Genomic DNA, 16,479 nt, shown 5'->3' on the forward strand with positions numbered 1-16,479 from the left:
CCGCTTTGGCTGCATCCCATACATATTGGTATGATGTCCCATTATTACCATTTTCTTGGGTGAAGTTATTAATTATGTCTATGATTTGCTGTTTCACCCAATCATTCTTTAGTATGAGATGATTTAGTTTCCAATTATTTTTTGGTCTACTTCCCCCTGGTTTTTTGTTGAATGTAATTTTCATTGCATCGTGGTCTGAAAAGGATGCATTTACTATTTCTGCCTTACTACATTTGAGTTTGAGGTTTTTATGTCCTAATATATGGTCAATTTTTGTATAGGTTCCATGAACTGCTGAAAGGAAAGTGTATTCCTTTCTGTCTCTATTACGTTTTCTCCAGAGATCTATCATATCTAATTTTTCTAGTATTCTATTTACCTCTTTGACTTCTTTCTTATTTATTTTGTGGTTTGATTTATCTAATTCTGAGAGTGCAAGGTTGAGATCTCCCACTATTATAGTTTTGCTGTCTATTTCTTCTTGCAGCTCTCTTAATTTCTCTTTTAAGAATTTAGATGCTACACCACTTGGTGCATATATGTTTAATATAGATAGTGCTTCATTATCCATGCTACCCTTTAGCAAGATATAGTGCCCTTCCTTATCTCTTTTAATTAGATCAATTTTTGCTTTAGCTTGATCTGACATCAGGATGGCTACCCCTGCTTTTTTGACTTCACCTGAAGCATAGTAGATTTTACTCCAACCTTTCACCTTTAACCTGCATGTATCTCCCCGCTTCAGGTGTGTTTCCTGTAAACAACATATTGTAGGATTCTGGCTTTTAATCCATTCTGCTAACTACTTCCTCTTTATGGGGGAGTTTACCCCATTCACATTTATGGTTAGAATGATCAATTCTGTATTACTTGCCATCTTGTTAACCCCTGTTTATGCTTTTCTCTCTTCTTTCCCCTTTCCCCCCTTCCCAGTATTAAGCTTGTGAGCACCACTTGCTTCTCACAGCCCTCCCTTTTTAGTATCTCTCCATCGCCTTAGAGTTCCTCCCCCTATCTTACCCCTTTCCCTACCAGTTTCCATATTCCCTTCCGATTAGCTTATTCCTTCCCTTTTCACTTTTCCCTTCTTACTTTTCAATGAGGTGGGAGAAGTTTCCCCATAAATTGAATATGTCTAAAATTTTTCTCTTAAAGCCAATTCTGAAAGCAGTAAGATACCCACTATATTCATCCCCCTCCATTCTTTCTCTCAGATATAATAGGTTTCCTTTGCCTCTTCATGAAATGTAGTACCCCTACTTTACCCTTTTTCTGGTACAATGTCCTTTCTACATCTAGTTTCTAGAACAAGGTATACATGTATTCTTTACACATATTTATAGCAGAAGTATAGTTCCCAAGATTTATTTTTACCTTTTTAGGTTTCTCTTGAGTTCTATATTTGTAGATCAAACTTTTTGTTAAGTTCTGGTTTTTTCATCAAAAATAGGTGAAATTCGCTTACTTCGTTGAATGTCCATCTTCTTCCCTGGAAAAAGATGCTCATTATGGCTGGGTAAGTTATTTTTGGTTGCCTACCAAGTTCCTTAGCCTTTCGGAATATCATATTCCAGGCCCTTCGATCCTTTAATGTGGATGCTGCTAGCTCCTGGGTGATCCTTATTGTGGCTCCTTGATACTTGAATTGGGTTTTTCTAGCTGCTTGCAGTATTTTTTCCTTTATCTGAGGTTTCTGGCATTTGGCCACTATATTCCTTGGTGTTTTGATTTTAGGATCCCTTTCAGTGGGTGATCGATGAATCCTTTCAATATTTATTTTTTCCTCTGTTCCTATGACTTCTGGGCAGTTCTCTTTGATAATTTCCTGGAAAATAGTGTCCAGGCTCTTTTTTTCATCATGCTTTTCTGGGAGTCCAATGATTCTCAGATTGTCTCTCCTGGCTCTATTTTCCAGGTCTGTTGTTTTCCCAAGAAGGTATTTCACATTCTTTTCCATTGTTTGATTTTTTTGGTTTTGCTTGACTGATTCTTCTTGTCTCCTTGAGTCATTCAATTCCATTTGTTCGATTCTGATTTTCAATGAAGTATTTTCTTCACTCACTTTTTTTAGTATCTTTTTCTAATTGTCCAATCGAGTTCTTTTGTTGTATGAAATTTTTTTTTCCATTTCGCCAATTTTGTTTTTTAGAGAGCTGTTTTCTGTTTCCAGTTCACTAATCCTATTTTTCAAGGATTTGATTTCTTTATCCACTCTGTCTTTAAATGAGTGGGATGACTTCTCCAGACTCTCTTGCCAAGCCTCCCTCTCCTTTTCCCATTTTTCTTCTAGCTCTCTTGTGACAGCCTTTTTAATTTCTTCTATGAGATTCATCTGTGCTGAGGAACAGATGATCTCCTCCTTTGGGGATTCACCTGGAGACAGTCTGTTTTTAGTCTCCTCAGGGTTTGGTGTATGCTCTCTATCTGTATAGAAGCTGTCAAGGGTTAAAGTCCTCTTCAATTTTTTGCTCATTTTGTCAGAGAAGAATCAAAGACAAACTAGCAAAGAAAAAAAGAAAAAAACCCTAAATGGAGTCTGCTTTTTTGGGGGAGGCGGCTGGGTGGTGTTACTGAGCTTCCTCTACAGACTGTGGGGGCAGCAGTGAGGCACTAGCAGGACTGTGTGCGCGTGGGCTCTGAGACTCTGAGAGCGTGCTGAGACACTATGGGGGAGGGGTGACCAGGTCCCGAGAGACTCCAGCTGTTTGGGGTTGTATTCTTCACCCCCGGTGTTTTTAGCTTCTCTGCTGGGCTGCTGACTTGCTGCCAGGGCAAAGTATTCAATCCTGTAGCAAAGCTCTCCCCACAGAGACAGCGGAGATCACACCCCACCCTGCTCCAGTCTGCTCGGCTGTGAGCTGCCTCCTGGGCTCTCGCTGCTGCCGCCTGCCCTCAGCCTGCGCTCAATCTAAAACCATCCCCGCCCTCAAGCAAAAACAGACTTTTCCTGGCGAATTTCAAGGATGTCTTCTTTTGGTAACTATTTGTGGGTTTTTTTTTTTTCAGTCAAGCATTAATTCAGAGGCTTGTAATGAAATGGATTCTGAGAGAAAACACGGAGCTTACACAGCTGTGTGCCTCCTCTCTGCCATCTTGGCCGGAAGTACAAAATTCCTGGAATTTTTTTCAACATTCACTCCTCATCCAGTCTTGGCAGCAAGAGCTTCCCTTACCTCTTGTCCTCCTAGCAGTTTTCCCATCTCTAAACCTGTGTGTGGGAGTACAGAATAGACTATCTTGTAGAGCTACTAGAGCTCTAATATTCTATTACTCAGCAGAGATTTGATGACCTCTGAGATCCCCCCACTTCTAAATCTATAATCCAATGATTCTATTATTCTCTGGCCTACAACCATCAATAGCATTAGCTTTGATCTTTATCAATCAAGTGACATGAACTGGGTTTCCTGTGGCGGATGGTTTCTATTTCACAGGAGAACTAAGTGAGGAGCTGCACTATTTAATCATTTCAGTTAGCAAGGTTTATGGTGGCATTCCTTAAAATTCTCTAGTACCTTAGGAGTGGTTTTGAGGCTAGATTCAAATGCAGGCTAATTAACCACATTAAGCTTTCCCTTTTTCACTAATCAAGGGGCCACATGGTCCTTCTATAGTCCTCTCCAAAATCATTTTCCCCCTCCAACGTCCCTTTGTGTCTTTACAAGTTTCATTTCACTTCCTGCTTTGGCTTTTCTGAGTGGCCTCCTTGAATATATTGCCATTTCTTTGTGCTTCGCCTTGGGACCATGCCCAGATTCCACTCCCAAGTGTGTGCCAGCCCCTTGCACTGCCTTTGGTTGATGGGTAAGAACTAGTGTTCAAAGGAGTCATGTGAGGGACCATTGCCCCTGTCTTTACTATCAGACTAACTAAAGTCTTTAATGTCCAATGTTTTGCTAAAGAGCTGTGATGACGGTTTAGTCACCTGAAAATGGTCTGTGATTAGCTGCCAGTTCCTATTTGTCATATCTCCATTAGAGTGCTTAAAACATTTTCTCTATTTTGTTTACTCCCAACCCATGAATCTCGCAGCCCTTAGTGGCACACTGTAAATTTGCCAAGAAGTTTTCTTTTCTTTTCTTATCTTTTCTTTTTATTTTTATTAGCAGCTACTTACTATTTTCTTTGTGTATGTATAGCCCTTATTTGGGGATGATGGTGAAGGAAGTGGTATACAATATATAAAATTACTAAACCTTACTGAGTTATTTTATTAAAGCTTCCCATTCCAGTAATAGCAAGATTCTCTACCCCACTGTTATTTCATTTCTCCCCGCTGTTCCAGGTGGGCTGAGTTTCAATCGATTTATATACATTTGTAGACAAGCTTTTAAAGATTCAAATGCAGGCTAATTAACCACATTAAGCTTTCCCTTTTTCACTAATCAAGGGGCCACATGGTCCTTCTATAGTCCTCTCCAAAATCATTTTCCCCCTCCAACGTCCCTTTGTGTCTTTACAAGTTTCATTTCACTTCCTGCTTTGGCTTTTCTGAGTGGCCTCCTTGAATATATTGCCATTTCTTTGTGCTTCGCCTTGGGACCATGCCCAGATTCCACTCCCAAGTGTGTGCCAGCCCCTTGCACTGCCTTTGGTTGATGGGTAAGAACTAGTGTTCAAAGGAGTCATGTGAGGGACCATTGCCCCTGTCTTTACTATCAGACTAACTAAAGTCTTTAATGTCCAATGTTTTGCTAAAGAGCTGTGATGACGGTTTAGTCACCTGAAAATGGTCTGTGATTAGCTGCCAGTTCCTATTTGTCATATCTCCATTAGAGTGCTTAAAACATTTTCTCTATTTTGTTTACTCCCAACCCATGAATCTCGCAGCCCTTAGTGGCACACTGTAAATTTGCCAAGAAGTTTTCTTTTCTTTTCTTATCTTTTCTTTTTATTTTTATTAGCAGCTACTTACTATTTTCTTTGTGTATGTATAGCCCTTATTTGGGGATGATGGTGAAGGAAGTGGTATACAATATATAAAATTACTAAACCTTACTGAGTTATTTTATTAAAGCTTCCCATTCCAGTAATAGCAAGATTCTGTACCCCACTGTTATTTCATTTCTCCCCGCTGTTCCAGGTGGGCTGAGTTTCAATCGATTTATATACATTTGTAGACAAGCTTTTAAAGATACTATACTTTTTTTTTAAATCTCCTGAAATTCTCTTCAATTGCACTGTGATCATCGACATCTCTGTCATAATCTTATGAAGGCTTACAGGACATCTAGTGTTAAGAACTACTCTATGAGGGCCATGTTTTCCCACTCTGTAGCATCCCTTGGCATGGAGGACTCCCATTAAAGAATTATCTGCCTCCAATCCTTCAATTGTTTTCTTTAATTTCTTCCCTCAGTTCCCTGGATACTTAGGTAAACAGTTGCTGTTTTTCAAGCAAACACCATTTGTCATTGTGCTTACCCTATTCTCCAAATTTGGAGTCCAGCATGGGGACCATTAGTCACCAAAAGCTAGCAATGTTCCAGAGAAAGCTCCTCACATCCCTTGAAAGTTGCCATCAGCTTTAGAGGGACCTTGTTTATTTTCTTTGGATCAGGGACTTGACCTGCCTTGACTTGACTTAACTTCCAGATGAGGAAAGTACCTCTGCTGCAGCAAGCTGCCACCTTTCTTTGAATAATCTTCCAAATTCTCAGCTCTGGTCCTTCATTAATGGATCTAATTCTCACCTATACTAATTTCTACAAGTATGGAGATCCCTTCTCATTTCTCACTAATTCGCTGGACTTTAGCTTTATCATTTTCACTTCTTTTGGCATTAGTTATCACAAGCAATACCTGCAATTTTCCTCTGCATACAATCAATCGCTAATAGACATTATTATGTTTCTCATTTTCAGAGGTCATGTGGTATATGAGATCATTTACATAACAAAAAAGAAAGTTGGTTTCAAAGCCAGGGAAACTTGAGTTCAGGTCCTATTCTAACACATGACTGTCTTACCTTGAACACGTCACTTATCCTATCAGTACCCCAACAACTCTCTTAATACTAGAAGGTGCAGGGGTGGTGGTGGGCGAAGCCAAGATGGTGGAGAAGGGACACGCAACTTTCTAAGCTCCTCTCATACCCTCATGACCAATTATTAAATTCAGCCTCAAAAATAGCTCTTGACTGGTAAAACTCATGAAGATTAGAAGTACAACAACTTACCAGCCGAAGATAATCTGGAAGATCACCAGGAAAGATTTGTCCTGAGGGGCTGGAGCAAGCAGGGAGATAGGAAAGACTAGCGTCCAGAGCGGATCAGGGGCAGGGGTAGTCTCTGTGGCTAGAAAAGCTATAGAGATGACTCTGGCATAGGCTGACTGCTCTGCCTTGATTACAAAGCAGACCAGCAGAGAAATTAAAGCCAAAGGTAGAGGATACTCTAAAAATGCCAGAACCTAACGAGATCTGTCTATACCCACCCCAAACTGGAAGTGACTCAGCACAGACTACAGCACAGCTGTGCAGCTGCGATCTGCAGCACAGGGCTCTAGAGGACAGTCACTAATCTGCACAGCAGCGGGGTGCAGCCCGGGGCAGCTTCTCTTCTGCACAGTGCGGGGCTTGTCATGGGACAATAGAACTTCCAGCTCAACTGTGCTTCCCTGGGAAGCGCCACTTCCAGTCCATGCGGGACTATTTGCTGGACAACTGCCAATACCCACAGCCCCACTGAAAGTTTTGGCTTGGGTTAGTGACACTTTCACTGCTCAGCCTCTAGCCCCAGGGTAGTTGCTAATCCGCACAGCAGGGTTCTTTGCAGGGCACTTGCACAGCTCAAGCCAGGCCTAGTTACTTCAGTTGGCAGGACAACTAGCAATTAGAAATGCTAGCTTTGGTATAAGAATTGAGAAAGAGATTAAAGGAATTAGAGGAGGCAATGAGGAAACCAAATTATCACTCTTTGCTGATGATATGATGGTATACTTAGAGAACTGCAGAGATTCTACTAAAAAGCTATTAGAAACAATCCACACCTTTAGCAAAGTTTCAGGATACAAAATAAACCCACATAAGTCATCAGCATTCTTATATATCACTAACCAAATCCAACAGTTAGAGTTACAAAGAGAAATTCCATTTAAAGTAACTGCCGATAGTATAAAATATTTGGGAATCTATCTGCCAAGGGAAAATCAGAAACTATATGAGCAAAACTACAAAACACTTTCCACACAAATTAAGTCAGATCTAACCAATTGGAAAAAATATTAAATGCTCTTGGATAGGGAGAGCAAATATAATAATGATGACAATACTACCTAAACTAATCTATTTATTTAGCACTATACCAATCAGACTCCCAAAAACCTATTTTAATGACCTAGAAAAAATAACAATTTCTGAAAAGGATTCTCAGGAAAGTCTCCTTCAGAGAAGACTTTTACTTTCTAAAATACATTCCCGCTTTGTATTTCTATTTACATCATTATTATATTCTACACACATTATGTTGCCATCTGTCACACTTTATTTAATTTAGGAAATTCGGTTGAAAGTCCAGAAACCTACAGAAATTTACCTCAGGTTTCCAAGCTAAGAACTTAGATAGGAGAAGAAGAAAAAGTTTAGAAGAAAAGGCACAAATTAAATAACTAATAAGAAAACACATAAGAACAAGGGGCATTCAGATTCATAAAATAACTTTCTTTTTACAAGACAAAACTCAAAACTGCATGAATTGTATTAACAGTTCAGTGGCAAATGTGAATTACATTCAATATTTCTTTTGTGTTTGGCAATTATATACCACACAGGTATACTGAAAGCTTATTTCAGAATTGGCCCTCCAAATGGGTGAGAATTTAAAAAAAAATTTTTTTCCAAAATATTAAGCAATAGTGGACCTTACAGAGTATCTTGTCCACCAATACCACTGCTCCCTACCTTTTTTGAAAAAAAAGCCAACAGAAAGGATGTGGATTGCCAATGCCACACAGTTATTAATTAGCAGACAGAGGACTAGAATTCACATCTCCCAATTCCCAATGCAGGGCTTCATTCCTCCATACCAAACTGCTTCTCCATAGATTATTTTTTTAAAATAGATCACTTGTAGAGCACCTAATTAAAGCAGAAAGAAATACTGCTTTTTATTTCTTTTTTAAAAAAGGAATATATTGACAACTATATGGAAGAGATTTGTAATTGAAATTGAATTTCAATTCAGAATTGGATTGAGAATTGAAATTGAAAATCCCCCCTCTACTAATTGGGGGACAAGCAGAGTAGCTTTCTCAGGTGATGGGTGACAGACAAAATAGTTTTTTATGTTAATTTGTCCCAAATAGTTGGCAAGAAAAACACACAAAAATATCTCTTGCAAACTATAGGAAACCCTTTCAGTCTTAAGAATTATGTGTATGACCATGTTGGACTTTTCAGCATCCCCAACATATTATTTTCAAAATCATGAAAGAATATGCTAAGTGTAGATGCCCTTAACCCTCGTAATTTATATAGATGCTGTTGAAACCAAAATTTCAAAAATTACTTGAGTGAACAACTATTGAAAACATTTGACTTTCTTACAACTCCTGTATATATAACCAGTTGAAAGTTTTCAAGTTCTTAAGAAGAGAATTAGGCAGAGATAATAAAAACCATTATAGATAATTCTTTTTCTTCTGTGTGTACTTTCCTCCCCTATGTACCCTGTAGCCCAGGAGAAGGTCTTTTAAATGAGCACACTTTATCTCCTCCAGTCTAGGAAAAGTGAACAGCAATCTTGGAGAAGCTGGTGCTTTACAGAAGAGATAATGCAGTGGAACTTTTGATGGGCAGGGCAAAGATCAAGAATATAAGAATAACAACTCTACAGTTTCTCACAGTTTCTGAAGATTTTCTCCTATTACCTCTACATTCTTTGAAGTGAATCATCTGAATGTTCATATTCAAGCGTAAAAAAACAAGACTCAAAGTCAAATCTAGATATCTACCCACATGACTGCTCTCTAATACTTGTGCTGTTTATAAAGCAATGGCTTTATAATAATCATCAGAGAAACAATGAAAGATTATGGATTTAAACTATTATTCTGCCCTCTCCCTATCCCTCAACTCCCCTTTAACTGCACCCTTTACAGAAAGAAACGCTTTAACAGAATTCATCAGGTCTTTGACTTGAAAGCTGTATGGAACTTCCAAGATTCTCTAGGATTGGGGTTCTTAACTTGAGGTTCATAAACTAAATTTTCTTTAATATTTTGAGAATTGTATTTCAATATAAGTTGTTTCCTTTGTAATCCCATGTATTTTATTTTATGCATTTAAAAACTTCCAAACAACTTTTAAAATCTTTTTTTTATTTTTGAAAAGGGGTTCATAAGCTTCATTCATCACACTATCACAGGAGTCTATGGCATAAAGAAAATTAGAAACCTTTGATATAGTCCACCTCAACCCTCTCAATTCACAGATAAGGAAAATGAGGCCCAGAAAAGTTGTGAAGGTACTAAGTAGCAAAGCTGGTTTGATTTCACACCCTTCAATTCTAACTCCATCACTCTTTCCTCTCCCTAAGACGATTGTTAAGAATTATTATTTCCATTTGGCTTAGGTCTTCTTTATTACAGGTGGGTTTAGGAAGAATTTGTATAATAAATATCTCCGATATAGCTTCCTCTCCTTAGGTAAATTTCTGGGACATGCAAACAAACCCATATTTGTAATTTGATTTCATCTGATTTCCTAAATCAGTCTTTATGGAGGAATATAGGAACTAGTCACTTACCGACACACACAGAGTAAAGGGCACAACAATGGTATCCATGTGGTGATATAAACTGGCAAGAAGCCATGTGTAAAAACAACTTATAATGGGAGAAAGTAAGACTGGGAATATTTTGGAGCAGCAGATGTACCCCTGCTAGGACCTAAGTAGGGGGTGAACAGTAGGCTGAAGTCACCATTTCTGGCTTCTCTGCCTTTGATCTAGGAAGAGAAGGCCATGCTTCAAAAATATTCACTAGTTCCATACTCAGCCTGCCTTCAGTGGCTCTAAATGGCACAAATCAGTTCAATGTAAGTTAGACTTGGCTAAGAACTTGGAAATGCGTTTTTCCTCACCAAACAGTAATTCTCAACCTCAGTTTTCCTATACTCCAGATTGTTTGCAATTATTTTAAGGGGGATCATGTAATTTTCAAAACATTTTCGCAGTTAATTAGGCTTGACTTTAGACTTCCAACAGGTTGTCTGAGTGAGTGGTGGAGAATAAGCCCAGCTCCTTTGTATCACCCTCAAAAGAGCAATCAATGAAGCAAGTAAAAAAAAAAAAACTAATTAGAATAGGAGAAAGAAAAGAAACCTTTATAGGGAAGACCTCTCGGGAAAACTGAATAAATGAGTAAGTAAACAAAGAATATTTCACACAATAAATAAGTATCATAGTACAAAAGAAATTGAAGAGAAATCTTCAGAAAGAGAGAGTAAGAATTCACCTAGACCAGAGGTTCTTAACTTTTTTTGTTTCATGCTTCTTCTTAGAAGAGGCTGGTGAGTGGCACAGTAGTGAGAGTTCCAGGCCTGAAATCAGAAAGATTGATCTTCCAGATTCAAATCTGGCCTAAGACATTTACCAGCTGTGTGACTCTGGACAAGTCACTTTACCCTGTTTGCTTCAGTTTCCTCATCTGTAAAATGATCTAGAGAAGGAAATGGCCAACTATTCTAGTATCTTTCCCAAGAAAACCCCCAAGGGGGTCATGAAAAGTAGGATGTGACTGAACAACAATTATACCTTTAGAAGTCTGGTAAAATACATGAATCCTTTCTCAGAGTAAAGTTTTTAATGGAGTAAACAGTACTACAAAAGAAAGCAATTATATTGAAATACAGTTCTCAAATTGCCTTTTTAAAAAAATTTATGGGCCTCAGGCTAAGAGCCCTAGACTAGATTCTCAGATGAGAGAAAAGGTGTACTGCAAGGAACTCCAGAATGATTTAAAATTTTGACAAGAAATTTAAGGAAAATTTGGCATCTATAAGAATAGCAATAAGATCACTGAAGAAAGAATATAAGAAACTGAATCTAAAAATGGAAACTCTTAATAAATCTGAGGAGCTAAAACACCCATCTAGAACATAAAAAAGCATGTAAAGAATAGGGCAACATTTTAAGTAGTTAACAAGAATGCTTCAAATCTCTAGAAATCAAAGCAAAAGATAGAGCTTGGTGAAGAAATTTGAAAATTGTTCTCTCCCAGGTAAATATAAAGAAATAGAGTTTGAATAGCATATTCCAGCATATACTGTCAAAAAACTGCCTTAAGTATTAGAAACAGCACAGTGTGCAAAAGGAAATATCTGACAGAATAGCTATATAATGAAAGGACCTTTCTTTAATATGATCAAAAGCACTGAACTCATACCAGGAGCTACAATTATGTCTAACAAGAGAAACACTTGAAGCTTTCCCAATAAGATCAGGAGTGAAACAAGGATGCCCCACCATGATTTTTTTTGACAAAGTTGGAGAAATATTAGCTACAGAAAGATAAGCAAAAGATATTGAGGAAATAAGCACTAGAAAAGATAAAATGTTATCTATATTTATAAATAATGTGTTTTTTTTAACTTAGAAATCCTAGGGAATTTTTTAATCCAAATAAGAGATTCATGAAACTAGCAGAAGAAAAATAAAGTCTACCAAACTCAGCAGATTTTTTGGCTATTAATAACAAAAATCAAAAAGAAGAAAAGTGAAATATCAAATTGCAAAATGATAATCTGAGCATTTACCTACTAGTGATAGACATAATATAAACATTATATTTTCATAGAAATGGAAGATCTGAATAAGGAAGGAAGAAAACCAGGCACTATGTTAAATGCTTTATCTTGTCCTTTTATCTTCATAACACTGAGAGGTGGGAGTTATTATTATCCCTATTTTACAATTGAGAAAAGTGAGGTAGACAAAGTGACTTATCCAAGATTGCATAGTAGTTTGCAAGTGAATTTGAACTCAATTTTTTCTGATTCTAGGCCCAGAGCTCTATCTAGTGAACCATTTAGCTGCCACTAGCTGAAGAAATAATCAGTGTTTATGGCTGCATTATGCCAATATGGTGAAAAATGATACTGCCTGCCCAATTAATTTACAGGTTTAATGCTACACCAATTTAACAGGGGGGATACTTTATAAACTTAGAGAAAATGATAACAACATTTATATAAATGAACAAAATGTCAGGGACAGAAAGAGGAATAATGAAAAAAGTAGAGGGGTTATCAATATCATTGATCTCAAATTAGTTATTATCAAAACCATCTAATATGGTTTTTGATTTTTGAAACTAGAAAAACTGATCAATGAGAATGACTAGACAAGCTGCAAGATTTATAGGGAAAAAGCATGGACCCAATTAGTGTTCAATAAACCCATGAATGATTATATTGAGGAAAAAAACCATTCAACAAAATTGCTTGGACAGGAAAAGGAATAATCATTAACATGAGGCCTACTATATACTAGGCATTATGCTAAGGTCTTTGAAAATATTGTCTCATTTCTTGATAAAACTGGAAAGTAGATTTGTAAAAAATTAGTTTAGGTCATGATGAAATATAATGTCATGCTGCAAAAAATGAGAAGAGAATGGAAATTCAATGCAAACAAATGTTTATTAAACAATACTTATGAAGCAGAAATTGTGTTGTTATAAGGATAAAAACGCCAAAGAAAGCTTCTACTATGAATGAGCTCTTACTTAACTGGTAGAACAAATTAATGTAAGCTATTTTGAGGAGGGAGAGTTATTCATTTAACACTGCAATCAACCCTCTGTTTTAAATTTTTTTTTTCCACCAGGCACTTTACTTCTTTTAAAATGGTTTCTTCAACGCTCTGCTTCTCTGCTCTTTTAGATCTTGAAACTCCATCACTCTCCATTCATGATGTCAACATACTGGGAAACTTCTGGTGTCATCAGTTGCATCTTTATAACCAGTTAGAAGTTAAATTTTTTGGAACTGTGGATAAAAGATGAATTTTCAATTAGCTGTAACATAGAAATTTACTAAAAGGACAAGGTAGACAAAGCTGATTTTAAAAAAATAAAACTTCTTCACATACATATATAATGTAGCTAAAATAAGCTATGGACTAGGATGTAAATTTTTGCATTAAACATATCAAAAAGCAAATTAAACAAGCTTTAAAAAGTCTAAGACCCATGAAATTTGCAAAGATTTAGTAGAAGAAAGAGGAGAGATGTTAGTTGAACTGTGTAAGGTAGCACATTGATTCATTACTAGTTTCAAATGGATACGAGAGGCAAAATGTAATCCAACAATTTTTGAAAGTTTGTAGTTTTACAAAATTGTTCATATCATTTCATCCAACAAGGCCACTATTAGCTTATGTATCAAATTATGATCTTTGCCTGTAATGGGTGTTATACCTCTATAAATAACAGACATGAAAAATGCAAAGAAAGCAAAGACTCATAAGAAGTGACAAAAAGAGGGAAGAAATCAAATGTGAAAGAACAACATAGACAACGAATACAACTATATAAAGGAGAATTTGAAGCAGTAACAAAACTCAAAAAGGAATAGTAGTTCTGATGCTTATCTTTCCAAACGTGGGTATATACCATTCCTTTTTTTTTTTGACGGTGAACTGAAGTTATAAAAGGTTTTATTACTCTAATTTTAATCAATTAATTAATTAATTGAAAATTTTAAAATTAATTAATTAAAAATTAACAGATTTCATAACAAAAATCAAAACCCAGAAATAGAAATAACCTGAAAATCAACTGTATCTTTCAGTCTGCCAAGAGGCTAGAATTAAACACATCTACTAATATGAATGTGTAAAAGGGGAAAAAAATAACTGGAACATTATAGTATCATTCTTCCACTTGGTTCTTTGTGTCTATTAAGTAGCATTTTAATCAAGATATTCATTCACTAAATGATATTTTGGTGAAGGGAAAAATAAACAAAACTAAATCTTAATAATCTTATTTAGATAAGTATTAGATACACAGAACATAGAAGAGTTTCATGTGCAGAGCTGACATGAAGAGTTCTCTCCAACTTGCAACTAATATTTGTGTGCAGTTATAATCTGTAAATTTATTTAGAAGCTGTATATTTTTTCATTATTTTAATTTCCCAAGAGTAATTAAAATAATGACCTTTTCCTGTTCCTCTTCTTCCCTCCTCCTCTTCTTAGTATGCCCTTTCCTTCAATTGTTGTCTAGGGAAATGTTTTGAATTTGAATGAAAATGATTTGAAAACAGAAAAATGTGGAATTCTAGTCCCAAGTTGTAGTACAGGCAAATTAATATTCAAGTACTTTTTATTTAAACTTTTCTTTCAGTTTGTTTTAGAAGGTAGCTGATTGATGTGAAAGGATTTAAAACCAGGAAATAATTTCTTCTACTGAAAACCAGCATGGAACTGTACCTGCTTTGATTGCTACAAAAGATAGAGTAACAATATCTATCAGTACCAAGGAAAAAACCCTAAAATGAAGGCATATAAGAAAAGTTGCAATATTTGGCACAAAAGGTGCTATCCTCAAAATATGATGTCATCATCAAAAAGAGGATCTCAATCTGGCATGGCCATTTTCACTGCCCTCCCTGTAAAACTTTTACATGACTTCTCTCAATGAAAAAAGAAAGGACACATATAGCAGGAAGCATGGAGGCCAGAATACAAGCATACAAGAAAAAAGACTAAGTTAGAAGGAATGGAAAAAGCCTGACAGAATCGTAAGAAATATTAGACTCTGTCAGAGCAAATATTTGCAAGACAATATATAATGAAAAATAATTTTAAAATTCTCACATGGAAAAGTTGTCCTTGTATTTCAATAAAAGTTGTCCAAGGGCCTTAGCTTCATCCACAGTTGTGGGGATCTTCAATTTTGCTTTGTCTTCATTACTAAGCTCAGGAAAGGTTAGATATATCAGCAGCATAATGGAGGCGGTCAAGGAAACGATCAGCAGTATGAGGAAAGATGTCTTCCTTGATCTACTAAGTGTGTTTCGGTTTGGGTCATTGTCACCTTGGCCAGAAGTGATCACCTTTCCCAATGGACCCTTGTCATATTTGTCTTCGCTGTCATCGAGGGAGTCATAGTCTTCTACAACAATTGGTCTTCTAACGAACTTAATTGACCGGGACAGCTCTTTCACAGGCAATCTACACCCGTCACCACAGAGCCTAAAGTAATTCTCGATCCTAGTAGGAGCATCATCATCCTCATCATCAGAAATTTCCTCCGCCTCAGTATCACTCTCAGCTCTCTCATTTCCCTTAAGGTGGTAGGCTTCATTGAGCTTCCCACCGCGAACTGACTTCCTATCTCTATCAGGCTTTTGGGCAATAGCCTGGATGCCCCCAGACTTCTCCGCTCTCTCAACTTTGGCACGCTTTTCTTTTCCGTTGACTCGAGCAGACCTCTCACCTCCTTCAGCTCTACCAGCTTTCTCACCTCCCCAAGCTCGAGCAGGCTTTTCTTTCCCCTTGGCTTGAACAGGCCTCTCCCTTTCACCTCTGTCCACTTCAACAAATCTGGAATAGCGCTGGGCTCTCTCTCCTCCCTCGGCTCCACCTATAGCAGATCTTTCTCTTCCCTCAGGTCTACCAACTCTCTCACCTCCATCACTGGGGCGGTAGCGGCGGAAGCGGCCCTTCTGTCCGCTTTTCTGAGTGGGACAAGTTTTCTCGTCATCGTCATTATAGTGGCGAGGCCTTGTTTTCTCTCCTCCGGCTCTATGGCCAGCACTCTCAGGCTTTGCTGCACTCATCATCCCCTTCATCTTACACCTCCTTTGAGCCATCGTGGCTCAGAGATCTCTCAGCCGAGGAAAGATGGTCGCCGCGCGATCCTAGGTTGCTTAGCTACACACCAAGATTCCATGGGGATTCTAGATTCTGCGCACATAATCACAAGACTTTCTCTCCCCCACCCCCATATTCTGGCTGCACACGACACCAAAGGCAGGCCTTCTCATAGGCACACATTCTCTCTGAGCTCTGCACACATCTCCGCAGAAGTGCCCCATCTGTCCAGAGCTTTTGTACACAACTCCTCAGGTGGTGCCTCCGAATATTGCGCACATCCCCTATGGGTCCCCCTCTTACTCCCCCCAGCTGGGCACATGTTTCCACAGCATTCCCCCAGGCATATCACTATATATTAAAAGCTAAACAGAATAACTTATATTTGAATCTAAAAGCAAGAGTTTATGGATTAGGAAAGTGAAGTACTTCAGGAATATCACTTTAACAAGAGCTTAAGGATAATATAGAGAAGTAGGAGACTTGAAGACAAAGAGATGCCCTCAGAAAGCTACTGACCTTTCTCAGAACAGTCGTTTTTCAAAATGTAATGAATTCATTCAGAGCATTAATAAACATCAAAAATCAATGCTTGACCTAACTTTAGGATCAAATTTACCTCCAACTCAAATCACAATCCCAAAATCACTAGATGAAT

General features: G+C 37.5%; 1 protein-coding gene across 1 annotated transcript; it reads right to left on the reverse strand.

The window, feature by feature from the left end:
• Positions 1–12,621: 12,621 nt before the first annotated feature.
• LOC127542860 (uncharacterized) lies at positions 12,622–15,829 on the reverse strand. Its single transcript, XM_051968718.1, has 2 exons — positions 14,823–15,829; positions 12,622–12,988 (listed from the first exon to the last, which is right to left on the reverse strand). The coding sequence occupies exons 1-2, from the start codon at positions 15,818–15,820 to the stop codon at positions 12,967–12,969; spliced, it is 1,020 nt and encodes a 339-aa protein (XP_051824678.1). The 5' UTR covers positions 15,821–15,829; the 3' UTR covers positions 12,622–12,966.
• Positions 15,830–16,479: the final 650 nt, after the last annotated feature.

Source organism: Antechinus flavipes, chromosome X, assembly GCF_016432865.1.
Source record: "Antechinus flavipes isolate AdamAnt ecotype Samford, QLD, Australia chromosome X, AdamAnt_v2, whole genome shotgun sequence".
Lineage (NCBI taxonomy): Eukaryota > Metazoa > Chordata > Mammalia > Dasyuromorphia > Dasyuridae > Antechinus > Antechinus flavipes.

Coding starts and splice junctions, on each gene's coding strand:
- LOC127542860 (XM_051968718.1), bottom strand. CDS start 15,820: ATGGCTCAAAGGAGGTGTAAGATGAAGGGGATGATGAGTGCAGCAAAG. Junction 12,989..14,822: donor TACAAGGACAACTTTTCCAT/GTGAGAATTTTA, acceptor TTTTATCCACAG/TTCCAAAAAATTTAACTTCT.